An 18,693-nucleotide genomic window follows, 5' to 3' on the forward strand; every position below is an offset into this window, starting at 1 on the left:
CCCTGATCAGACCAGATGTCTCTAAAGGACAGTAGCTCACCAGCCCAGTGAGCCAAGAAAAAAAGACCCTCTAAGTGCAGTATTGTAGCTAAAGCTGGAGTCTTGGTTGCTACAATACTGCACTTAGAGGGTCTTTTTTTCTTGGCTCACTGGGCTGGTGAGCTACTGTCCTTTAGAGACATCTGGTCTGATCAGGGGCAACAGGAGCCCTATAAGGAGATCCACTGGAGGAAGAAGGTTGCTGCCTCTTATGATTAAGGATCCAGGGTGATCCTGCAAGCGTTTTGGCCCCTAGGGGTCACCTGGAGGAGGTGAGGAGGCAATTTAGCCGCAAACAGAAGAAGTGTGTTGGCACAATCACGGAATTTCTAAACACTATTGCACACTGCATGACTTTATTTATCACTTGGACATTTTTTTGATCATTTGAGCATTTTTTGAAGTGTGGACACTTTTTTGCACTTTAGCACTTTCTGTTTAGCCCCTTTTGATTTGAGGGGTTTCCTATATATTATATTTTATTTAGTGTGTGTGCACGGTTTTTTTTAAGTGAGAGGCACATTTTTATTATTTATATATACTGTATTAATTTAGTGTGTGTGCACGGTTTTTAGGTGAGAGGCACAGATACTGCTAGTAATTTGGGTTTGACACTATATATGTTTAACACTATTGGAATTATGAATTACACTCTATATGGGTTATCAATTTTTTTATGAGCGCTACACTATTTATTTAATGTTTTGACACTGTTTAGGTATCAGTTTTTCTGAGTGTTGGCAGCTTTAAGTTAGGTACACTTCCATTTATAGCGCAGGAGGACCTTGGCCCTTTGTACATTATAGGATATGTAGTTAACTCAGGTCTATGTCCTCCTTGGATAAAAGTCTCCTTTTTGCTATCATAGTAAGATGAGGAGCCAATTAGAAATAGAAAGATGCAATGGGGGTTATTTACTAAACCTGCATAGTGAAAAATCAGGTGCTCCTCTGTATAGAAACCAATCAGCTTCCAGGTTTTAGCCCTCATGCACACTTGACGTTTTTACAGCTGCTGTTTTTGGCTTTTGATGTTTTTTTTCTACAGTTAGACTGTAATCAACATTTTTTTGGCTGGGACGTTTTTTGGATGGAAAAACTCCCCAGAACTAGTGGGTTTCTAGAGGAGTTTTTTTAGCTGTAAAAGCGCTCTAACACTAAAAAATGTGCCAAAGCACGGTAAAACGCAGCAAACTGGCGTTTTTAGACTTTTTTTGACCTACAAAATGTTTTTTTTTGGGGGGGAAAAAACACTAAAAAACGCTAATGCGCAAAAATGCAGCTAAATACGGCAAAATGCTGCTAAAAGCTAATACAAGGTGAAAAACTCACGTTTTTAACGCGACTTTACACAGCTAACGTTACCAGCGTTATCAAAACGTCCCGTGTGCATGAGGACTTATTGTCAAAGCTTGACTGAACAAGCTGAAGTTAAAAGCTGATTGGTTACCATGCACAGCTGCACCAGATTCTGAGTGCTTCAGTTTTAGTAAATCTCCCCCAATGAATCTGAAGGAACAGCTTAATAGCTGGAAAAAAAAAGCACGAACGGCTGGTTCACTCCACAGAAACAAAGTCTAGATACTTTTCTGCATGCGTGTTTTTGATGTGTTCCAGTGCATTTTTGATGGGGTTTTTTTCCCTCCTTTTTTGGGTCTTTTGGGGTTCAGTGCATTTTTTATGCGTTTTACCAGTACAGTTCTGTGCAGGAAAAATGCACTGGAACTGTAAGCACTGGTGTGAACCATGCCATTGGCAACCATGTAACCTGCTTTCTTTGCATTTTGGACACAGAAAAAAAAATGCACTGGAACGCATGTAGTGTGAATCAGCTCTGAAAGAGGAATGACCTATGGTAGGTTAGCACTGGTAACTAATTAGGCTTTGCTGCATGGACATGTGCTGACAGGGTACATGCTAACAGGAGTAGAGAGCAGAGTTGATGACTTATCACTGTGTAGCTGCTCTTTCATTGTCCTATCAGTGGTCTAGGGTTTGGAAGGTCACACATATCTGAGGTGATGACATCATTTTGGGTAGAGTTGGGAATGGTCAACTTTCTTTGGCCGTAAGTGTCCCATTTGGAGATGTTTCCTTCACTTCCTGTCCTATCCGTCCAAAGTAAGAGCATTTATCTCAGGGACACTTGTCGCCACATCAAGAAGAGAATATCCTCTCTAATCCTGCTCTGTGATTGATTTTCCTCTCATTGCCTTGGTGACAGTGATCTTAAAGGACACATAGAGCATCCCTCTCCCCTATCCAAAACAAACAAACATGGCTTTAGATACACTTCACATCTAACAGAGAAAGTTCTTTTCAGCTCTCATAACTAGGTAGAAATAATAGGTAACATACATGCGTCTCCAATAGTTTCCACCTTGTACACGTCGTAATGGTCAATAATGTCATCAAACTGGGTGTACAGCTTGTTAAGGAAGTTGACCACTTGGTGAGGTGTGCTGGCCCCAGACAATGACGTGAAGCCCACAATGTCACTAAACAAGAAAGAGAGAATTATGTGAATTCATTTGATAGATAATTACAGTGGACCTACATTCAAGAAAAGAAGATTGGCTATCTTTTCCCTCCTGCAAAAATAGTAGAACACTTCCTAGTATGTGTGGGTGTTCATGTACTCATGTGCCTTTATCCTGGTAGCTGTATATCTGCAGTGTGAGATCATCTAAGGCAGGGGTCTCCACACTTTCTATGCAAAGGGCCAGTCTACAATCCTTCAGACTTTAAGAGGGCCGGACTGTGACCAGTGGGAGTAGAAGATGCTCCGACATCAGTGGGCATAAACAATGCTCTATTATTGGTTTGAAAGAAAGAAATAGTTCTTGATCATTGGTTTTAATGGAAGGAATAGTGCCCCATTGTTGCTATCAATGGGAAGAATAGTGCCCCATCAACGTTGTCAGTTGGTGAAATGGTGCCCCAAGGGCCAGAAAAATGCAAGCCAAGGGCCACATCCGGCCCCCGGGCCATAGCTTGGAGACCACTGATCTAAGGCACTGCTGTCCCTGACTACTAGTCTCAGCTGATTTGGAGTGGGAATTGGTGTAGTCACTGCTGTGCTGCCAATTGTTCTCCTTGCTGGACCCAGTTTATAGATGACAATTAAGGGCTCATGTACACTGCAGCTGATAAACTCACGTTCAGGAGCATTTCTGCATTTTTTTCAGCAGCCCCTGAACTCTCCCTAATGTTTTCCTATGTGTCCATGTACACATCGGCGTTTACAGTCATTTACAGGCAGTTGAGTTTACAGTAATTTTTTGAACGCACCAAACTTGCATTCAGGAGTAGATTTTATCAGCGTTTCAAACGTCAAATGCTTGTAAACGCGGCTAACCGCGTTCATAACCGTTTGCGTTTAGAAGTGTTTTTTAACTGTTCCATATCCAGATGCTGTCCAGAGCCTTTTTTCATCATCAGAAGCATGCATGCAAAGCATTTTCCATGTATTCAAATGGACCCGGTACACCAGCGCAGTCACTTCCAGGTTTTGCGTGAAGGAAAAAATGGTAGAATGCGCTGCATTATGCTCAAGATGGGATCCATAGTGAATACAACCAGAATAGACAGGTCATCTCAACACATACTGCTCTCTCTGCTTCTGCTCTCTCTATTTCTCTCAAAATGTCTGAAATAGTAAAATTATTACTATTTTTCAGTGCATTCTGGGCATTTTGAAAGACCTCCTGATGTTATCTTTAAAAAACGCTTCTAAACGCGCATAAACGCGGTATGCAAACGCTTCTATACAGATGTTTTTTAACCTACATTTTCCAGCAGTCAGTTTCCATCGTTTAGAAGTGTCCCGTGTACATGGAGCCTAAGGCTTTTGACCTTTGAATCTGTAAAGGTGAATTTTACACTTGACAAGCACTGTACCACAAAAGAACAGACACGAGCAAGCACACACATGCTACACCCATAGACATGCACAGAACCTGCCTGAAATAAACAGTTGCATTAGAATAGCTCTGAGCTTGACAAGTAAGACCTTGGCGGAGATCATCAGCGACCGGTTTGGGAAGCATACCTGATAATGTGCAGAAAGGTTGAGAGATGCTATTAGAAAACTAATTTCAGTTAAAAAGCTTAATAAATGAAAGCTGAACTCCAGGCTGGAACAAATATATACATTTGTACTTGGCCCCTACCCACTCCCACGGCAAGGGTTAAATGGATGCTATTTCTAGGAGTACCGGAATAAGGTGAAATGTCTACCTTTCTCTGTGCTGCTGCAGGCTCCCTTTATCTGTGCAACCAAGCCCCTGCAACCTCCCCTCTAAGCTGCTCAAGGCTGTGGTTGCATGCTTGCCTCCATCACATACAATACAGGTTAATAGTCCTGCATTGTATGTGATGATGCTTCGGCCCTGCTCAAAGGCTGACACTTCGGGGAGATAGCTCTGGGGTAAAACTGCCTCTTTATCTACCCCCTAGAAATAATGAACAAAGTATTTCTATGTTCCAGCCCAGAGTTCAGCTCTAACTTCCTAATGCTGGTACAGGTATATTGGTTCCATGTGGTCAAATTCTGATTGCAGGGTTTTTTACAAATTACCGCAGCCAGAATTCATAAAGCACTTCACATGGTCACTGGGAATGTCCATCCTGCAGACTGTGCTATGTAACTCTAGTACTTCCTTGGATTCTTTTAACATCAAGTCTCCGATACGTGAGAGTGAGCAAAGAACCTGTAGGGGTTAGGTCCGAAAAAACCTCTCCTGACTTCAAAGCAATTCTTAGTAGATCACCAGATTACTGGCAAAAGGCATTACAGTGCGATGTACTTTCGCACTAAAACAGTATCTGTATAAAAACTGAACAGGAAGACTGTTTTTTTTTTAAAGCTGATTTCCAGGCACAAAAACTTTCATTTATATATATTTCTAAGTAGTCTCAGAGGACTACAAGAGGGGGCGGAGACAAGACTAGGCACCCTGCAGAAGGAAACAGAGCGGCAGTGAGCGGTCTTTTTTACAGGAAGCTCCTGCACAGAGTCTCACATTGGATGACTGCACAGATCTGAAAGAAATGCACAGAGCACACCAAAATTCATTAAGAATACACACAACTCTTTTATTGCTGCTTATCCTGGAGTTCACCTTAAATTCTGAATGGAGTGGACCTTTAACCACTTGCCCTCCTTAGGATTTCCCCCCCCTTCCTGATCAGGCCATTTTTTGTGTTACGGTGCTGCATTACTTTAACTGACAATTGCAGGGTCATGCACCGCTGCACCCAAGCTAAATTTACGTCCTTTTTTTCCCACGAATTGAGCTTTCTTTTGGTGGTATTTGATCACCTGTGTGTTTTTTATTTTTCCCGCTATAAAAAAAAAGACCAACAATTTTGAGAAAATAATATTTTTGAATTTTTGCTATTAAACATGTCCAGTAAAAAAAATTTACAAGATCAAATCTCATCATAAATTTATGCCAAAATGTAATCTTGCCCCACTAAGCTAATACACCTAAACACATACATCCCATAATAGTTTGCTCCCAAACCAGACAGACAATAGAACAATGGGATGCAGCCATGTAACATTAAACAATCAACAACCCCCCACCCCACCTATCTCCTAAACATGTCTACACAGTCTGAGACAAAGCCCACACAATATTAGGACAGATCACCCTGTACCCATAACAGGCACAGGGTGACTTACACATAAGAGGGATATGGGGAGCTGAGACAGGGGTCTCCTCACCTCTCCAAAGTGAGCTGGGTTCCATGGGCCCCCCACCCAAGGTGACTCCCGTCACAGGCGATGTCTGTGTGCTTCTCTGTAATCACACTGCTTTGGATCCAAAGCAGTGTGCTCGAGCTGACAGGGAGAACTGTTAGTAAACAAAACAGTTCTCCTCTTTGGAAATCACCGGGCGCCGGCGATTAATTACTGGCCACAACCCAAGGATTGCCAGCCGTGGCTGCGAATGGCGGCGGGGGTAGGGCATGCGCGTTCCCCCTACCTGGAAATGCAAAATCTTGTATATATGTCGCCCTGTAGAAGTATTTCTGCTATAGGGCTGACGGGAAGCGGTTAAAAATGACCTTTGTAAAAATAGACCTTTTCACTCTAGGAAACACTTTATACTAAAAAAAAAAAAAAAATCTAAATAAAGAAGCATTTACAAAGTACAAAGAGAAGACAGAAGGACATGGTGTACAAGCCCATAGGCAGTTATGTCTGAATGCAAACATTGGACATTGACTTCCATGTGTGTGAAAGCTGCTCTCTTATGGAACTGTAGGGTTACCCATATTCAGCATGTTAGTGAGGGGGATAATGCCGGCCATTCACTCACACAACCGCATTCAGAATCTCAAGTGAGCGCTTTTCATAGTGTCCTTGGCAACCTGAATGAGGACATCTGCTTCATTGTGCACTGCAATACATCCAAAGTCAATTGGTCCGAGCAAATTATACACCATATTGGTTTAGGTTATGGCAAAATAGAGCCGTGTGAAAGGATAAATAAACCTGAATCTCATGACATTACATAGATAGTGTACTACATGAGTGTAGTGCTTACCAATGAGTTCATTCTCTCTAGGAAATACTGTTTAGGGTTTGTTAGTCCATTTTTATTTAAAAATAAAGAAAATTTCAGAAGTTGACTTCTGCAGCCACTGTACAGACATGCTCCTGCTGCTCCCTTCTGCACTAGCCCTCACTCTGGTCTCTGTGCAGGAGCCTGGGTGGAGGCATAAACTACTGTGTGGCCCTTGACTACAAAGAGTGTACACACCTGCACACACACAGCCTGGTCTCTGATAGAACCTGGACACAAGTTTAGTGGCTTCTTCCCTTCCAAAGCTCTTGGAAGCCTCTGCACTCCAGAACCCATACCCGGAGAAAACCCAGAAGGAGAAAGTCTCTCAATCTGCATTTTTGAGAAACTTGAGTACCATTCACCTCTTTTTCCATGATGGCAGGGACCAGCACTGTCAATATATATATATATATATATATATATATAGTCATGGCCAAAGATATTGGCACCCTTGCATTTCTGTCAGATAATGCACCACTTCGGACAGAAAATTGTTGCAATTACAAATGTCTAGGCATTCTCATGTTTATTTCTTTTGTTTGTTTTTGAGCCCCACTGCAAGGGAAGTTTAGAATTTTCATTCGAGTTCAGCTTTAGAGTAGTTGTAAAAGTAGAAGTTTTTTTTTACCATTATGTATTCTCTGCATTAAGGTAAAAAACCTTCCATCTTCAGGTCCCCCAACCCACCTTATACTTACCTGAGCCTGATCTCGATCCAGCGCTGTGCCCAAGAACAGTGTCTCTCTGCCCTCTCCCTCCTTCCTGGACATGGAGGAAGTGGCAGGAATGATGGGGAACTATTCCTCCCACCAACGCCACTGATTGGGAGCTATTCCTCTTACTGACACCAGTGATGGGGAACTATTCCTCCCACCAACACCACTGATGGGAACTATTCCTCTTACTGACACCAGTGATGGGGAACTATTCCTCCCACCAACACCACTGATGGGAACTATTCCTCTTACTGACACCAGTGATGGGGAACTATTCCTCCCACCAACACCACTGATGGGGAACTATTCCTCTTACTGACACCAGTGATGGGGAACTATTCCTCCCACCAACACCACTGATGGGCAACTATTCCTCCCACCGACACCACTGATGGGGAACTATTCCTCTTACTGACACCAGTGATGGGGAACTATTCCTCCCACTAACACCACTGATGGGGAACTATTCCTCTTACTGACATTAGTGATGGGGAACTATTCCTCCCACCAACACCACTGATGGGAAACTATTCCTCCCACAAACACCACTGGTGGGGAACTATTCCTCTTACTGACACCAGTGATGGGGAACTATTCCTCCTACCAACACCACTGATGGGGAACTATTCCTCTTACTGACACCAGTGATGGGGAACTATTCCTCCCACCAACACCACTGATAGGGAACTATTCCTCTTATTGACACCAGTAATGAGGAACTATTCCTCCCACCAACACCACTGATGGGGAACTATTCCTCCCACCAACACCACTGATGGGGAACTATTCCTCCCACCAACACTACTGATGGGGAGAACTACTCCTCTTACTGACACCAGTGATGGGGAACTATTCCTCCTAATGACACCAGTAATGGGGAACTATTCCTCCCACCAACACCACTGATGGGGAACTATTCCTCCCACCAACACTACTGATGGGGAGAACTACTCCTCTTACTGACACCAGTGATAGGGCACTATTTCTAGTGTCCTTCAGTGTGCAGCTCCCCCCTCAGCCCCCCAATACTTACCTGAGCTTGACCTCAATCCAGCGATGTGCACAAGAGCAGCGGCTGTCTTGGGTTTCTCTCTCCTCACTGGCTAAAGCACATCAGCAGGATCCAATCGCTCCCACTGCTGTCAATTACAGCCTGTGAGAAGGGGGTGGGGCCAAGCCAAACTGTGTGGGTCAATAAACACACAGAGCCTGGACGGGGATTGAGCCTGCAACGTTAAGAATAAAGATTTGATTTTAGATTGTAACTGAATGTGAATATATTTTTTGGGTTCATTTTTATACAGTTGTGCTCAAACGCTTGCATACCCTTGGAGAATTGGTAATAGTATATATACAGGTGAAACTCGAAAAATTAGAATATCGTGCAAAAGTTCATTTATTTCAGTAATGCAACTTAAAAGGTAAAACTAATATATGAGATAGACTCATTACATGCAAAGCTAGATAGTTCAAGCCATGATTTGTCATAATTGTCATGATTATGGCTTACAGCTCATGAAACCCCAAATCCACAATCTCAGAAAATTAGAATATTACATGCAATCAATAAAACAAGGATTGTACATAGAACAATATCAGACCTCTGAAAAGTATAAGCATGGATATGTACTCAGTACTTGGTTTGGGCCCCTTTTGCAGCAATTACTGCCTCAATGCAGCGTGGCATGGAAGCTATCAGCCTGTGGCATTGCTGAGGTGTTATGGAAGACCAGGATGCTTCAATAGCGGCCTTCAGCTCTTCTGCATTGTTCACTCTCATGTCTCTCATCTTTCTCTTGGCAATGCCCCATAGATTCACTATGGGGTTCAGGTCAGGCAAGTTTGCTGGCCAATCAAGCACAGTAATCTCACGGTCATTGAACCAGGTTTTGGTGCTTTTGGCAGTGTGGGCAGGTGCCAAGTCCTGCTGGAAAATGAAGTCAGCATCCCCATAAAGCTCGTCTGTGGAAGGAAGCATGAAGTGCTCCAAAATCTCCTGGTAGACGGCTGCGTTGACCCTGGACTTAATGAAGCACAGTGGACCAACACCAGCAGATGACATGGCTCCCCAAATCAACACAGACTGTGGAAACTTCACACTGGACTTCAAGCATCTTGCAGTGTGGGCCTCTCCATTCTTCCTCCATACTCGGGGTCCTTGGTTTCCAAATGAGATGCAAAAGTTGCTCTCATCAGAAAAGAGGACTTTGGACCACTGAGCAACAGACCAGGTTTGTTTTTCTTTAGCCCAGGTAAGACGCTTCTGACGTTGTTTGTTGTTCAGGGGCAGCTTGACAAGAGGAATACGACATTTAAAGTCCATGTCCAGGATCCGTCTGTGTGTGGTGGCTCTTGATGCACTGACTCCAGCCTCAGTCCACTCCTTGTGAAAGTCCCCAACACTTTTGAATGGCCTTTTCCTGACAATCCTCTCCAGGCTGCGGTCATCCCTGCTGCTTGTGCACCTTTTTCTTCCACGCTTTTCCCTTCCACATAACGTTCTATTAATGTGCTTTGATACAGCACTTTGGGAACATCCAACTTCTTTTGCAATTACCTTTTGAGGCTTTCCCTCCTTATGGAGGGTGTCAATGATGGTTTTCTTTACAACTGTCAGGTCAGCAGTCTTTCCCATGATTGGGATTCCTACTGAACCAGACTGAGAGACCATTTAAAGGCTCAGGAACCCTTTGCAGGTGTTATGGCTTAATTAGCTGATTAGAGTGGGACACTTTGAGCCGAGAATATTGCACCTTTTCACAATATTCTAATTTTCTGAGATTGTGGATTTGGGATTATCATGAGCTGTAAGCCATAATCATCACAATTATGACAAATCACGGCTTGAACTATCTTGCTTTGCATGTAATGAGTCTATCTCATATATTAGTTTCACCTTTTAAGCTGCATTACTGAAATAAATGAACGTTTGCACGATATTCAAATTTTTCGAGTTTCACCTGTAATTTTAGAAAAAACATGAGTGAGCAGGCAAAACACATTTCTGTTATTTCTTATGGGATTCATATTCAGCTGTAGGTCATAACATGATGGCTCAATCATAATACAAAATACGGCAAAAAGTAAACAAATGAAATGCCCCCTGTTCAAACGTCTGCATACCTTTAGTTCCTAATCCTGTGTATTGCCCCCTTTAGCACCAATGATGGCATGTAGTCTTTTGTAATAGTTGTCTATGAGGCCCCCGAATTCCTGCAGGTGGTAAAGCTGCCCATTCATCTTGGCAAAATGCCTCCAGGTCATGCAAACTATTTGGTTGTTTTTCATAAACCACATGTCTGAGATCTCCCCAGAGTAGCTCGATGATATTACGGTCACAAGACCGTGATGGCTACTCCAGAACTTTCAGCTTTTTCTGCTGTAACCACTGGAGGGTCAACTTGGCCTTGTGCTTACAGTCATTGTGGTGCTGGAGCATCCCATGCACACCTTTCGTACAGCAGAATGCAAATTGTCTGCCAGTATTTTCTGATAACTTGCTGCATTCATCTTGCCATCAATTTTCACAAGATTCCCCATGCCTTTAGAGCTCACACACCCCAAAAACATCAGTGATCCACCACCATGCTTCACAGTGGGGATAATATTCTTGTAGTTACTGTATAGGCCTTGTTGACCCCTCTCCAAACATAGCACTTATGGTTGTGACTATAATATTTTGTTCTCATCACTCTAGATTACAGTGTGCCAGAAGCTACGAGGTGAGTCAAGGTGTTGTCAGGCATATTGTAACCAGGCTTTTTTTGTGACATTGGTGCAGCAAAGGCTTCTTTATGGAAACTCAACCATGCAGCTCATTTTTGTTCAAGTATTGTCATTTTGTGCTCCTTGAAACAGCCACACCGTCTTTTTCCAAAGCAGCCTGTATTTCTCTGGAGGTTACCTGTGGGTTGTTATTTGTATCCTGAACAATTCTTCTGGCTGTTGTGGCTGCAGTCTTTCTTGACCTAACTGACCTTGGCTTGGTATCAAGAGATCCTTAACCTTTCCACTTCTTAATAAGTGATTGAACAGTACTAACTGCATATCCAAGGCGTTTTATATCCTTTTCCATCCTTATAAAGTACTTTTGACAGTTCTTTTCTGCTCCCCATGGCTCAGTATCTAACCTGCTCAGTGCATCCATGTGAGAGCTAACAAACTCATTGACTATTTATACATAGACATTAACTGCAATTTAAAAAGCCAAAGATGTGGGAAATTAACTTTTAATTGCCATTTTAACCCGTGTGTGTCACCTTGTGTGTCTGTACCAAGGCCCAACATCCCAGGGGAGGGAAACTTTGGATCGGGGCCATTTGGGTGATTTCTGTTATCATTATAATTTAATAAGGAGCCAAAAAACTATGTGACAATAAATGGCTTCATATGATCACTATCCTTAAATAGAAAACAGTTTTTTGGCATGATCAGTCATATTTTCAATATAAATGCCAAAATTTCACAATTTCAGTCAGGGTATGGAAACGTTTGAGCACAACTATATACATGGTTGACCTATCCTATAACCTTGAGGGATATTTGGTATTGCATTTTTGTTGTTTGCCTTCATAATATAAACTTTTATTTGTATTTCATAGTCTATGATAGTGCTCTTTCCCAATATTTGACAATGCTTTAAAAATGGCTGTTTCCTTGTGGTTGCCTCCATTTATTTTTATCCAATTGTTGTGAAATTTGATCAAAGAGAAATCTGAAACCAATCAAATAGTCATAACTTCCCTTCAGATCGATTTAGATACATGATCAAACCGAGTTGATCAGTCGGGGCAGAAAATTATCAATTGCTTTGCATCAATCAGCAGCACTGTCATGCTTTGTTTATGTAAATGATTGAATTTTGATAGGAATGCACCGAAATTTTGGTGGCTGAAACATTGCGGCCGAAAACACTCTTTTTGGCCATCGGCCAAAATGAAAAAAACAATACAGGTGCCAAAAAACCCCACCCCTCACCGCTACCGCTGCCGCCTCCCCTCGCCGCTGGTTGGCCGCAGCTTAGTGGTTCAGCCTTACCTGAGAAACCATCGATCCAGGTGCTGGGCATAGAGATGAGTGAAGGAAAGATGGCCACCGCTCATCTCTATGCCCTTGGAGGACCAGAGCGATGTCATTTCCTGTACCAGCCTTTTTTTTCTTTTTTAAAGCACTGGATCTATGCTTTTTTTTTATCTAATGCTTTACATTGTAGAGGAGAGATGTGGGGTCTTATTGACCCCATATACAGTCATGGCCGAAATTGTTGGCACCCTTGATATTTTTCCTGAAAATCAAGTATTTCACACAAAAAAGGTATTGCATTAACACATGTTTTGCTATACACATGTTTATTCCCTTTGTATGTATTGGAACAAATATAAAACAGAGGCAGAAAAGCAAATATGACATAATGTCACACAAAACCCCAAAAATGGGCTGGACAAAAGTATTGGCACCCTTAACTTAATATTTGGTTGCACACCCTTTGGAAAACATAACTGAAATCAGTCGCTTCCTATAACCATCAATAAGCTTCTGACACCTCTCACCCGGAATTTTGGACCACTCTTCCTTTGCAAACAGCTCCAGGTCTCTCTTATTGGAAGGACACCTTTTCCCAACAGCAATTTTAAGATCTCTCCACAGGTGTTCAATGGGATTTAGATCTGGGCTCATTGCTGGCCACTTCAGAACTCTCCAGCGCTTCTTTGCCATCCATTTCTGAGTGCTTTTTGACGTATGTTTGGGGTCATTGTCCTGCTGGAAGACCCAGGATCTTGGACGCAAACCCAGCTTTCTGACACTGGGCCCTACAGTGCGACCCAAAATCCTTTGGTAATCCTCAGATTTCATGATGCCTTGCACACAGTCAAGGCACCCAGTGCCAGAGGCAGCAAAACAACCCCAAAACATCATTGAACCTCCACCATATTTTACCGTAGGTACTGTGTTTTGTTCTTTGTAGGCCTCATTCCGTTTTCGGTAAACAGTAGAATGATGTGCTTTACCGAAAAGCTCTATCTTGGTCTCATCTGTCCACAAGACGTTTTCCCAGAAGGCTTTTGGCTTACTCAAGTACATTTTGGCAAACTGTAGTCTTGCTTTTTTATGTCTCTGTGTCAGCAGTGGGGTCCTCCTGGGTCTCCTGCCATAGCGTTTCATTTCATTTAAATGTCGACGGATAGTTCGCGCTGACACTGATGCTCCCTGAGCCTGCAGGACAGCTTGAATGTCTTTGGAACATGTTTGGGGCTGCTTATCCACCATCCGGACTATTCTGCGTTGCAATCTTTCATCAATTTTCCTCATCCGTCCACGACCAGGGAGATTAGCTACAGTGCCATGGGTTGCAAACTTCTTGATAATGTTGCGCACTGTGGACAAAGGCAAATCTAGTTCTCTGGAGATGGACTTGTAACCTTGAGATTGTTGATATTTTGCCACAATTTTGGTTCTCAGGTCCTCAGACAGTTCTCGTCTCCTCTTTCTGTTGTCCATGCTTAGTGTGGCACAGACAGACACACAATGCAAAGGTTAAGTGAACGTCTCTCCTTTTTATCTGCTTTCAGGTGTGATTTCTATATTGCCCACACCTGTTACTTGCCCCAGGTGAGTTTAAAGGAGCATCACATGCTTGTAACATTCTTATTTATCCGCAGTTGTGAAAGGGTGCCAATACTTTTGTCCAGCCCATTTTTGGAGGTTTGTGTGACATTATGTCGAATTTGCTTTCTTTCCTCCCTTTTTTTGTTTTGTCCCAATACACACAAAGGGAATAAACATGTGTATAGCAAAACATGTGTTAATGCAATACGTTTCGTGAGAAATACTTGATTTTCAGGAAAAATATCAAGGGTGCCAACAATTTCGGCCATGACTGTATCTCCATAAAGAGGACCTGTAACCAGGGGCGGATTGGCCATTTGGAAACTCGGGCACTGCCCGAGGGCCTCGGGTTAGTAGGTACCTTTTTCCTAGGCTTTTTTGAGTTTGGGCAAGGACACAGGGGCCCCATGATCCCCTATTGCCCGGGGGCCCCACGAGTTGTCAGTCCACCCCTGCCTGTCACTAATTATTTCTATCACAAGGGATGCATGCATTTCTTGTGATAAGAATAAAAGTGATTACATTTTTTTAAAGGAACAGTGCAAAAAAAACAAAACAATAAAACATTACATTTTTTTTAAAAAGTTTAAAGCGCCCCCATCCCCCCGTGCTTGCACATAGTGGTGAACGCATACGTAAGCCATGCCCACATATGTAAATGGTGTTCAAGCCACACATGTGAGGTATCGCCACGAATGTCATAGCAAGAGCAAAAATTCTAGCACTAGACCTCCTCTGTAACTTTACACTTGTAACTTGTAGAAATTTTTAAAGCATCACCCATTGAGATTTTTAAGTACCGCAGTTTCACGCCATTCCATGAGCGTGCACAATTTTAAAGCGTGATACGTTGGGTATCTATTTACTCGCCGTAACATCTTCTTTCATATTTAACAAAAAAATTGGGGTTATATGTTTGTTTTTTTTAATCAAAGTGTATTTTTTCCAAAAAATATATATTCATTTTTAAAAACTGCACATTTCGGTTTTGGTTTTCGGCCAAGTGCATTTTGAATTTTCGTTTTTGGGTTCGACATTTTTATTTCGGTGCACCACTAATTTTGACCGATTTGATTATCAGATTACATGGTGGAAACAGAAATGTGATCGATAGTTTATGATTGGAAGTTACAATTATATATTAGCTATCAATTGAAATCCACTTCCCTTGTCTGGCATATTGATCAAATGGGTTGTTGACTATAGATCGATTATTTTTATTGGAAGATCAGTGGGAAAAGGAATCAATCATTCATCAAAGTACGGATGACCAGCATTCAGTTGCATGCATGACATTTCTCTCAATGTGAAGTTTCATCAACATCCAAACAATCCAGAAGCAGGACTGTGCGCACTGTATGTTGGTGCCACCTGGTGGTATGTATCATTTATTGCAGAATTCTAGTTGATTTATTAAAGGAGTTCTGAATTTTCGCTTAGCTTGGTGAATGCAGTGAAGCTGAATATACAATTATGCAGGGGAATGTAAAAAACAGGAGCTCACTTTGCTAAGTGCGCATTCTCTAGTGTTTCAGTAAGTCAACTCCACTTCTGTATAGAATAGAAAAGGACAAACTAATCTGGATGTATCCGGATCAAACGCTGACATTATGAATCACACTAGTTTATTTGATGTTGCTAACCACACATTTTGGGGATTTTTGCCCTTTTAAATTGCTGGTACATGCGCATTTCAGTTTACATTTGAAGGACAGAGCCTGTGTTCTGGTATGATTGCACTTCTGCATATGTGCAGGGTCATGTCATCTCATGTCGGCCAATGAAGACAGTCACAGTGTGGCACCCGAAAGAAGCCAGTAGAAGATTCTGGCACCAGAGAGGCTGAAGAAGAGCAGAGCCAGATCTAGACTATCTGATCTAGGGGTGCAGTAAAAAAAGTCAGGGGACCCCCTTAGGACAGGTTCTTATTTACGCATGCATAGACACAATAGTAACAATGTACCATGTGTTTTGGTGCACTGCAATTTTTCAAAAGCATCATGCACTGCTTTAGCGTGTTTTTTTCTGCATAGGGTAGCCCACTGAATTTATTGGGCTGCCCTAAATGCGCACTGTCTCACCTGCATAAATGTGAACAGCATCTTACATCAGTTGTCGCCATCATCAGAGTCCTCCTTACATCAGTTGTCCCCATCAGAGTCCCCCTTATATCAATTGTCCTCATCATAGGACCCCCTTACATTATTCATCCCCATCAGAGAACCCCAATACAACAATCGACCCAATCAGAGTGCCTCCTCACATCAATTGTCCTCATCATAGTGCCCCCTTACATTATTCATCCCCATCAGAGTGCCCCCTTACATTATTCATCCCCACCAGAGTGCCCAAATACAACAATCATCCCAATCAGAGTGCCTCCTCACATCCATTGTCCCCATAATAGTGCCACCTTACATTATTCATCCCCATCAGAGTGCCCCCTTACATCAACCATCCCCATCAGAGTGCCCCATTACAACAATTGTCCCAATCAGAGTGCCTCCTCACATCAATTGTCTTCATCATAGTGCCCCCTTACATTATTCATCCCCATCATAGTGCCCCCTTACATCAACCATCCCCATCATAGTGCCCCCTTACATCAACCATCCCCATCAGAGTGCCCCCTTACATCAACCATCCCCATCAGAGTGCCTCCTTACATCAACCATCCCCATCAGAGTGCCCCATTACAACAAACATCCCAATCAGAGTGCCTCCTTACATCAATTGAACCCATCAGAGACCCCCCTTACATTATTCATCCCCATCAGAGTGCCCCATTACAACAATTGTCCCAATCAGATTGCCTCCTTACATCAATTGTCCTCATCATAGGGCCCCCTTACATCAACCATCCCCATCAGAGTGCCCCATTACATTATTCTTCCCCATCAGAGTACTCCATTACAACAATTGTCCCAATCAGAGTGCCTCCTTACATCAATTGTCCCCATAATAGTGCCCCCTTACATTATTCATCCCCATCAGAGTACTCCATTACAACAATTGTCCCAATCAAAGTGCCTCCTTACATCAATTGTCCCCATAATAGTGCCCCCTTACATTATTCATCCCCATCAGAGTACTCCATTACAACAATTGTCCCAATCAAAGTGCCTCCTTACATCAATTGTCCCCATAATAGTACCCCCTTACATTATTCATCCCCATCAGAATGCCCCCTTACATCAACCATCCCCATTAGAGTGACCCATTACAACAATCGTCCCAATCAGAGTGCCTCCTTACATCAATTGGACCCATCAGAGACCCCCTTACATCAACTGCCCCATCTGAGTGCCCCCTTACATCAAACAACCCCATCAGAATCCCCCCTAAATCAATCTCTCCATTAGACTGACTCATCATGGAGCAGCTGACATTCTTTAAAAGAGACTTGGAGGGACACAATTAAAATATGGGGGGGGGCACAGCCCACACCAGCACCACTCTAGATCTGGGCCTGAAGGAGAAATAAGTATTGCGTACTTTAGGTCTGCTCCAAGCAGAGGTGAATCTATATTTTCAATTTAACCATTAAATTTAAAAGAGTCCCGACTGTACCAATTGGAAAACCAATTGCGCTGCACCTTGGCCTTTTTGGGCAAAGTGATAGATATTTACAATCATAAATAGGGAAGCACAGTGGCTAAATGGTTAGAACTTCTGCCTGGCAGTACTAGGGTCATTGGTTCAAATCTCAGCCATGGCACCACTTGCCTGGAGTTTGCATGTTCTCCCTGTGCCTGTGTGGGTTTCCTCCCACATTCCAAAGACATGCTGGTAGGTTAATTGGATCCTTTCTACATTGTCCCTAGTATGTGTATGTATGAATGTGAGTTAGGGACCTTAGATTGTACCCCCTTTGATGGTCAGGTACTGATGTGAATGTACAATATATATAAAGCACTACATAAATTGACAGTGCTGAAATAAATAAATAAAGTCTGAAAAAAGAAACTCCCATATGTTTTAATAAATAAGGCCAGGAACTCGATCTGTCCTACCTATAAAAAGCCCCAGGAACTCATAAACTCATTCTAAGAATCAGCAATAGGGTTAAGTAATGTGGTCATCAAAGACAAAAAGAGTGCTTGGAGGGGATCTTCTTAAACAGTATTACTGATAGCGATTGGAATCTGTCCTAGAGACTTGATTGATGTTTTCCATTCACACAATTTACAGGATCCATTAGAAAAATGTTACCTGTTTGAGGCCAATCAGAATTCTGATGAACTTACTGTAGAGGAGCCGGTCAGTTTTTTGTTTCTCTTGAAGGAGATCCTGTGTCCTCTCGGCTACAATGGCTTCTAAGTGTTTGCTGTACTTCTCCATCTACCATTGTAATACAGAGAACAGTTAACCATACAATAACCATAACCCCACATAATCAATTTTTTTTTTTTTTCAGTTCTTCTAATGGACGTAACATTTTTGCTGTGCGCATGTTAAAATGCACATACATGTTAAATACGGGTGGAATATGTAACATGTTCCAAAAGGTGAACATATACTTTAAGAAGACATCAGGGATCTATTAGGCTCCTAATGGCACCTATGCACTCCTTTGAAGCTTCAGGCAGATCAGGCTCTGTTAGCTACTTCTGCCACAGAAACTGGTAAGTCATCCAATCAGAGCTTGTCACTTCTGGGTTCATTCTAACTAAGGGAGATCAGTGAACTGATGTTCACAGAGCTCCCAGCCCCTCTCCCCATACACCATGGGTTAGATTCTTGGAGCCTGAAGAA

At 42.5% G+C, this 18,693-nt stretch overlaps 1 protein-coding gene across 1 annotated transcript in view; it reads right to left on the bottom strand.

Annotated features, from left to right (window-relative positions):
• Positions 1 to 18,693, bottom strand: part of LOC149456807 (atrial natriuretic peptide receptor 2-like) — a 66,993-nt gene that overhangs the window by 18,080 nt on the left and 30,220 nt on the right. Inside the window, exons 12-14 of the mRNA XM_089684402.1 lie at positions 18,186 to 18,279; positions 4,002 to 4,089; positions 2,397 to 2,536 (exon numbers count right to left, since the gene is read on the bottom strand). Coding sequence (XP_089540528.1) covers positions 2,397 to 2,536; positions 4,002 to 4,089; positions 18,186 to 18,279 — 322 coding nt within the window. The remainder of the gene's footprint in view (positions 1 to 2,396; positions 2,537 to 4,001; positions 4,090 to 18,185; positions 18,280 to 18,693) is intronic.

This window comes from Staurois parvus, unplaced genomic scaffold (genome assembly GCF_062004578.1).
Source record: "Staurois parvus isolate SC_StPar_1 unplaced genomic scaffold, SC_StPar_1.0 ptg000347l, whole genome shotgun sequence".
Lineage (NCBI taxonomy): Eukaryota > Metazoa > Chordata > Amphibia > Anura > Ranidae > Staurois > Staurois parvus.